The sequence below is a fragment of the Tachypleus tridentatus genome, chromosome 3, assembly GCF_004210375.1.
Source record: "Tachypleus tridentatus isolate NWPU-2018 chromosome 3, ASM421037v1, whole genome shotgun sequence".
NCBI lineage: Eukaryota > Metazoa > Arthropoda > Merostomata > Xiphosura > Limulidae > Tachypleus > Tachypleus tridentatus.
This window is the reverse complement of record NC_134827.1, coordinates 107695124-107703863: the sequence shown is the minus strand read 5'-3', so window position 1 is coordinate 107703863 and position 8740 is coordinate 107695124. Positions and strand designations below refer to the sequence as shown.

Genomic DNA, 8740 nt, shown 5'->3' with positions numbered 1-8740 from the left:
ACATCTCTGTATTATAACAAATAGATAGTATATCTATCTATATCATTTAATAGGTAAGTTAATAAAGATAATACTCATAACACAGATAATTTTCTTCTTTAATAATAAGGTTGGACACTTCAATTCCATTTAATAAAAACGATGTAGCATGGTTTAAATCGTCAACACTGAATAATAGTTTGTGCTGATACTTGTACGACCACATATTCTTTGTTGTTCACGCTTAACTTTAAAATAAAATGTTTACCTCTATACTGAACCAAAATAATAATTGTTTAAAAGATACCTTCTTAATCTACATAGTATCATGTGGAATGTTATAATTCTTTGTTTTCGAATTTCGCGCAAAGCTACACGAGGGCTATCTGTTCTAGCCCTCCCTAACTTAGCAGTGTAAGACTAGAGGGAAGGCAGCTGGTTATTACCGCCCACCGCCAACTCTTGGGCTGCTCTTTTATCAACGAATAGTGGGATTGACCGTCACATTATAAAGCCCCCATGGCTGAAATGGGCGAGCATGTTTGGCGCGACGGGGATGCGAACCTGCGACCCTCAAATTACGAGTCGCACGCCTTAACACGGTTGGCCTTGCCGGGCCAAGTTTTACTGAAACAAACCTATTCATTAAGTAGTTCACTGTATAGTTGTTTAAGTTGTTTATTTGTGGAATGTTTTTGTATATAACAATGTTAGAAATTATTTGTTTTTATTATCATACGAATCTGTGTTCAATAACTTATAAAAATCAGCTACCTGATTTACAAATGAAAAATTCCCGTTAATTTGAAGACATTTTCATTCACGAACTTAACTCGTGCTAAACATGCGAGTCGTTTTTTTGTATACAATATTTCTTATCTGTATGCTGGTAATTTTCTTAAATAGATACGTACATAGATCATTCGCGGGAATATTCTTTGAACTCTCAAGACATGTCTAAATAATCGAAGTATGGTTACTTCCTGTAAAAATAAAGGACTTTGACAACTTGTAATTAAGTTATTTATTTTTATGCTGACACACAAGTTTCTCATGTTAAATATAATATTTATGATATTAATTTCTGTTTGTTCCAGTTATGAAGATTTGTCACGTTGATCAAAGTTATTTCTACGTTAGCGCCCTCTCTTGGATTTGCTTGGAGTTTTGGTAGACGATTTTCCATGCTGATATACTGGTTATCTTCATTATTATTTCCATACATCGTGAGGTAAAAACAAAATTTTATTTGCATAAACAATAAAAAATGTTATATATATATAAACAAAATCGTAAAATATATGTTTTCTTTATCCGTATTACGTTGATGTATTTTCCCCACAAATTTAAGTAACATAAGCAGATCAGATTTACTAAATAACGCGTTTATTACGTTTGATTTTTTCTGATATAAAATCCATGCTGAAAAACACGACAAAGCAAAAATATATTGCATACAACACAAACAATTCTCAAAACTTGAGACAGAGGATGCTAAGCAGTTTCATAACTTCCGTAACACTGAAACTGGCATCAAACGTGCGTGGATTATTGACTTTTATCAAATAATAAATCTTGGAAAATATTAAATACGATCCAGTAAAGATATTGTTTATATCATAGTTTTATTCAGTGATATAAAGGCCAGATTATTGAATCCATCCAAAAATAAAAATAGTGATGCGTAGTTAAATAGTAAATATGGAGTAACCTTTTCTGTTGGAACTTGTAAGACCACATGCTATTGGTTGTTCACGCTCAATATTAAATTATTCACAAATACGTCATTACTTTATATTATTTTTATTATTAGCTAATCTTATTAATTCGTGATGACGAGATGAGAAACCCATTTGAGGTAAAAAATATATTCCCAAGACAGCTGGTTGGTCCGAAATGGCGGGGTGGGTTAAGGCGTGCGACTCTTAATCTGAGTGTCGCGGGTTCGCATCCCCGTCGCGCCAAATATGCTCGCCCTTTCAGCCGTGGGGTCGTTATAATGTGACGTTCAATCTCACTGTTCGTTGATGAAAGAGTAGCCCAAGAGTTGGCGGTGGGTGGTGATGAATAGTTGCTTTCCCTCTTGTCTTATACTGCTAAATTAGGAACGGTTAGCGCAGATAGCCCTCGTGAAATTCAAATTCATCGTGAAATTGCGCGAAATTAAAAAGCAAACAAATACTTCGTCCATTTGAGAGGGAAGTGAAAGATGAAAAATACGTACAGTTCAACGTAATTACCACAACTATTATGTTTAATGGTTTCTAATCATTTTAGAGCTAAAAAGAAAATAATTTCCGAGTGTTTTTGTTTTTTATTTAGCTATAATCATTTTTTGTAAATATTAATATGTTGTTGTTTGTTTTTAAATTTCGCACAAAGCTACTCGAGGGCTATCTGTGCTAGCCGTCCCTAATTTATAATCAGTGATGTCGAGAAACCCACTTGTTGAGAAATTTATATGCGTCCCTAATTTAGCAGTGTAAGACTAGAGGGAAGGCAACTAGTCATCACCACCCACCGCCAACTCTTGGGCTACTCTTTCATCAACGAACAGTGAGATTGAACGTCACATTATAACGACCCCACGGCTGAAAGGGCGAGCATGTTTGGCGCGACGGGGATGCGAACCCGCGACACTCAGATTACGAGTCGCACGCCTTAACTCGCTTGGCCATGCCGGGCCAAATATTAATTTAACTAAGTTTATTTGGTAAGAAGAAGTGTGCACTCTAGTGGCACAGCGGTATGACTCACACTGCTAGAAACCGAGTTTTGATATCCCTGGTGGGCAGAGCACAAACAGCCTTGTGCTTAACTCCAAACAGTCAGTCATAAAGAAGTGGCAAGTTGACACACGTCTAATCAGCGTAAGTCTGCTAGCTAATACTAAAATCGGGTTTTGATACCTGTCATAGGCAGAGCACAAATGGTCAATTTGGCAGCTTTGCGCTTAACAGTAAATATACAGTTAGCAGTTGTCATAAAAAGTGTCACGGAACAACTAAAATAAACATATACATTTCTAAGATATTAAGGGTTAGCTCAATGTTTCTCAAACGGGAGTCGTCTGGCAAATCTGGTTGAGTTAGAATATATTTCGTAAATATAAATATTGAAGAGAAATTTGATCAGAGCTTTCTAATTAGAACCAGTGCATCCTTATATTATAAGTTTTTGTTTTATAGTACAACATAACCTCAGTTAGGCCTATAAAAAATAGTTACAATATGTAAAAAGTTTTATTATTATTATTACCTATGCAATTGGCGAATTCCTTTCACCAAAACTTCACTTGTTCTGTTTTCGCATAAAGCTACATAATTGGCTATCTGCGCCGAGTCCGCCGCAGGGATAGAATCCCAAACTATAGAAAGTCAAGCCTTGAACCTTACTAATGATTCAACAGTGGATTTAGTCAGAAGTTACTGATAACAAAATATAATTAGTTGAGAAAATCACCGGTACATAAACATAATTTCATTTCACCGTTAGGGGAATTATCACTTTTAATTGATACAATCACAATTTATTAAAAGTTGGCTTTAATTTTTTGGACTTGATGGATTTCGCTGTTCGAGGATTATTTACACTAACAGTCATTGATTTCGAAGAAACAAACTAATTAGAACGGAGCTAGTTAACACCATCCACCAACTTCTGGGATATTCTTGTTAGATCGAGTAGTGGGATTTGTCATTTATTCCTATAACGCACTTAGAGACCAAAGGTGTAGAGAGCATTTTATTTTCTCTCAACAACAGGACGCGAACTAATGGAATTTCCACTTCACAGATCTGCACATTAGCGGTTAGATCACGTTCGGTTTATTAACGTTAGTCTTCTATGACTTCCAAGAAGCCACTATTTCAATGATGGATAGTTTCTAGTCGCCATATTGTTTTCAAGTTACTGACACTTTGTACCAGGACGTGAAGTGGCGTCACCTGTTGACAAATATATTTAATAAAACAAATGCTGCCCTTGCCAAGAAATGAAGTTATGAAATTTAATAAAACATACCAAACAATCATACATGAACACAATTTCTATTACAAAACACGAATCTTGAAATTAAATATTAAAAGAAACATAATCAAGTGTGGTTTTGTACCGAACACAAAACCACACACATGTTTGTAAATAAAGCACGGTAAACAGCCTTTAAATTCAAAACACCAATAAAAAATGTTCTTCTACAGTTAGTTGATGACGTAGAGTGCTGAACCTTCCAATTAACTGACACTTCACAAAACCAATCTTATCAGTTTCTTTGAAAGATAATGACACAGTAAAGCCTTTACGAAAAACACTTCTGTTAAAAATCAATATTTATTACGCTATAACACCAGATATCTACTGACATTTATCAGGTAATTTATAATAACATCAGCACAGCATTAGTTTGCAATAGCATATTTAAAGTGATTTACGCACTTATTGTTCAAATGCTTGAAAGTTAGATGTTTTGGCGGATGGGTCATTTCGATTTTAAATGACAAGGAGTTGTGGTAATTCAAGTGTATGTGGTTTGACCTCATATTAATTAAAGACCCACACTACAAAGTTCATTCCCGTACACGGACTCAGTTACAGTAAATACGCTTTGTAATATTTAAGTCTGTTTTGTTGTTACAAACAAAAATCTCAAAGGGTTATTTTATTTTAAAATGCCTTAGTACACGACACGTATCAAAATTATCAGACACGAAGCCCTTACTCGTAACGTAGTCCAATACGAAAAGCAACTGTACATATTATAAAAATACGTTTTTATAAGTAGATGTTATTTCTTCCAGAATAAAATTATTTATATGATTCTATAATTCTCTTTAATCCAAACAAGTATGAAGCAGTGTTGTGTGGATGAATGACTTAGAGGAATTATGATTGGCTGAGGTTATTAAAAACAATAGTTTACCAGTCCCTGATTGGTTACATTAAACTGCTTGCACGTGACGTCGTTGTTTTGGCATTAAAACCTTGTCTATACAATGAACAATTCCGTCTTTAGTTATTAGGTCTGGTTCGACGATGTGGGCGCTGTTGACCATCAAGTGACCTCTCTTTTTACGAACTTTGACCATGTCATATTCCGTATGGATGTCGTAGGTGAGTTTTGGCCGAAAAAAATGGGATGAAATCATATCGTCCACAACATGATTCTGTACAAACTAAAACAAAATGAGAGAGAGAGAGTAGAAAATCAACATATGTAGGGTTTCCAGATAGAACGATAAATATTAAGTAATGTAGTGTTTATTCATTTGAAATAACTTATTCTACGGATATAGAAAACAAGTTTGTTCATCCAATGGATGATCTTACAGACCTGAGGTTCTTAAGGTGCTCTTACACTAAACGTTTTAACCATTAAAATCCATTATCTATCAATTCAAGTTATGAATTTCCACTAAAATAACCACATTATTTACAACAGATTAAAGTTATATAGAACCCCATGGACGGATTATTCATGGTCAAACAATTGTATTGTATTTGTGACACAGCCATCTACTGCCATTCACAACGTACAGTTTAAAATATGTTGCAGTATTATAAGGGTTCGAACCTGGCTGTCTTGTTATGAATTCTATAGCTCAACATTATTAGAAATAAAGCTGTTTATCACCTTCTTAAGAGATTTCTCGTCTTTCATTATGGATTTCATGTCTTTGTGTCTCATACGTTTGAAGGCCTGGTTTGTGGGAGCGAATACGGTAAAGGAAATGTGGGAAGGTGACCGACTGGACAAGAACTGGGGCTCAACTTTCCGGACTCTTTGGACAGCGTCAGTGAAGATGCTTCAAGAAAACTGACCGTATTATCACATGATCTATTTAAATACGTACACGTGACTGTATTTCACAAAATAAAACGTATTTCCGTTTTCCTGACGTTTCGCTATGCATACGATTATACTTCAAAAACAAAAGTAATTTGATTTTAGTTTTCCCGACGTTTCGCTATGTGCACGACTATACTTCGGAAAATGAAACGTACTTTATTTTACGTTTCACAACGTTTCTTCATTACTACTTCATCAGCGTAACACAAATTAACAAATCAGTTATGCATGAATTCAGATTCGTGTTCTCCTGATTAAACCACAATATCGAAACGTTGTAAAACGTAAAATAAAGTACGTTTCATTTTCTGAAGTATAGTCATGTACACATGGCGAAACTTCGGGAAGACTAAAATAACGTTAGCTTTATCTTCCAAAGCATAGTCATGTATATATATTAAAACACAACTGAAGCCTCAGTGTGTATTATAATATTTAATATTAAAATATCACATAATTATGTCTTAATTATATAGATAAACATATCACATAAACCACTATCTTCCTGGCATATTGTAACAATATCGTGTATTATCCCCCAGACATATTTTAACAATATAATGTATTATTCCCCTGACATATTTTAACAATATAATGTATTATCCCCCTGACATATTTTAACAATATAATGTATTATCCCCCTTACATATTTTAACAATATAATGTATTATCCCCCTTACATATTTTAACAATATAATGTATTTTAATATTTTAAATATAATGTATTATCCCCCTTACATATTTTAACAATATAATGTATTATCCCCCTTACATATTTTAACAATATAATGTATTATCCCCCTTACATATTTTAACAATATAATGTATTATCGTCCTGACATATTTTAATGTGTTATCTCCCTGTACTACTATATAAAACACTGACTTTTACTTACCTGAAATTATCATTGTTTTCCAACAGTTCCAGGGTGTTACGTTGAGGGGGCGTTAGGACCTTATTAATGACGTGTATAACACCATTCTGACCTTCTTTGTCACCTTCCGAAACCATAGCGGATTCTACCCCCACAGACTACATGCACGGTGGAAAAAAACAAACACAATATTATTGTTTCTTTACAAAATAGACCATTCACTGATGTCACGTTTCAATAACGAAAACATAGACAAAAATATTTACAATAAATTTTATTATCCGTGTTTTTATAATTTTATTTTTTATTTTAATACCTTTTAGGGTCTACAAGAAATGATTGTTTTTGAATATCGCGCAAAGCTACACGAGCGCTATCTGCGCTAGCCGTCCGTAATTTAGCAGTGTAAGACTAGAGGGAAGGTAGCTAGTCATCAACACCCACCGCCAACTCTTCGGCTACTCTTTTAACCAACGAATAGTGGGATTTACCATCACATCACACACCCCACGGATAAAAAAGCATGTTTGGTGCCAAAGAAATGGCTAATGCGCGTGAGCAATTGGATATTAGTTAAGATATAATAACTTTAGAATTAGGCTGGTTTTTCGAAAATAGATTAAAAACATTTTATTTTGCTTTTATCAATACTTTTATATTTATATATTACTAAAATTAAAGTGTTTTAATGATGCTATATTTCTACATAAATATACTGCATAAGTAAATGCAATATATCTGGATCTATACGTGATATATATTATTATAATGAAATAACAAACACTAAACAATTAGTATATTTTTTCAATGTTTATAATACTTTACTTAACATTTTTACTGCCATCTAGGGTGCACTGATTGTAATACATGATAAAATAGGATTAAATTCAGGCAAATAATTACAAATACGGGTTAGAAATGGTTTGCCCGATTTAACCGGCAAATATTTTTTGACATTTAGAGGACGTCCGACTTACATCTGGAAAGTAAATTCAAGTACCTTCTATCACAAAAACCAAAGTTTGTTTTCTAGCCTTACAAAACAAAGAACAAGGAAAAACGTGGTTTCATAGTTTACTCTATCGTAAATAAATACTTTAAATTCGAACCATGCTCACAGAGATTACGTCATCGTTACACTTATGGTATTGAATGGTCGTTACCCACAGAGCGATTTCTTACACTTTAAACAAGTGGGAAGATATTCATACATTTGTTTTTACAGTTTACATGGCCCGGCATGGCCAAGCGCGTTAAGGCGTGCAACTCGTAATCTGAGGGTCGCGGGTTCGCGCCAAACATGCTCGCCCTCCTAGCCGTGGGGGGCGTTATAATGTGACGGTGAATCCCACTATTCGTTGGTAAAAAGAGTAACCCAAGAGTTGGCGGTGGGTGGTGATGACTAGCTGCCTTCCCTCTAGTCTTACACTGCTAAATTACGGACGGCTAGCACAGATAGCCCTCGAGTAGCTTTGTGCGAAATTCCAAAACAAACAAACAATACAGTTTACACAAATTATAATGTATCCACAGTCACCTTCTGGAATAATAATTACATTTAATACTTTTGATTTCACTTGAGCCCAGAGCTACACAATTGGCTGCGTGCACTATGCCCACTACGAATATTGAAACTCGGTTTCTAGCGTTGTAAGTCCGCAGACATGATGTTGCGCCACTGGGGGTGGGACATATTTTTACTCCTCTCAAGTGTTTGGAGAAGTTTAGGTTATTAGTTTTCTTAAAGTTTGAGCTAATTATGGTTCATAATTAAATGGAACGCCCTGGGCTGCACAACGTCTAACTGAAATGGAGTTATCAATATTCTCGAGACAAGGTATTGATTGAATCATCCTCTTGGTTGGTTCAGTTACGGTTTCAAAGAAGTCCAACTTTGGATTATTTAGATATAAATGCTGTAACGTATCATCACCCTGAATATCCTAAATCCGAAACTTTGTTTGTTCTTGAATTTCATGTAAAGCTTCTCGAGGGCTATCTGCAGCAGCCGTCCTTAAGTCAGCAGTTTAAGACTAGA

General features: G+C 34.7%; 1 protein-coding gene across 3 annotated transcripts in view; it reads right to left on the bottom strand.

Annotated features, from left to right (window-relative positions):
• Window positions 1-3974: 3974 nt before the first annotated feature.
• Window positions 3975-8740, bottom strand: part of LOC143247699 (transforming growth factor-beta-induced protein ig-h3-like) — a 38011-nt gene continuing 33245 nt past the window's right edge. For 2 of the 3 annotated variants that reach the window (XM_076496104.1, XM_076496106.1), the window contains 3 exons: window positions 6724-6860; window positions 5612-5783; window positions 3975-5153 (listed from right to left, as the gene is read on the bottom strand). In XM_076496104.1, the coding sequence (XP_076352219.1) occupies window positions 4920-5153; window positions 5612-5783; window positions 6724-6860 (543 nt within the window). In that variant the 3' untranslated portion in view covers window positions 3975-4919. Of the gene's footprint in view, window positions 5154-5611; window positions 5795-6723; window positions 6861-8740 lie in introns of all 3 variants that reach the window. The other variant, XR_013026668.1, reaches the window with a different exon arrangement.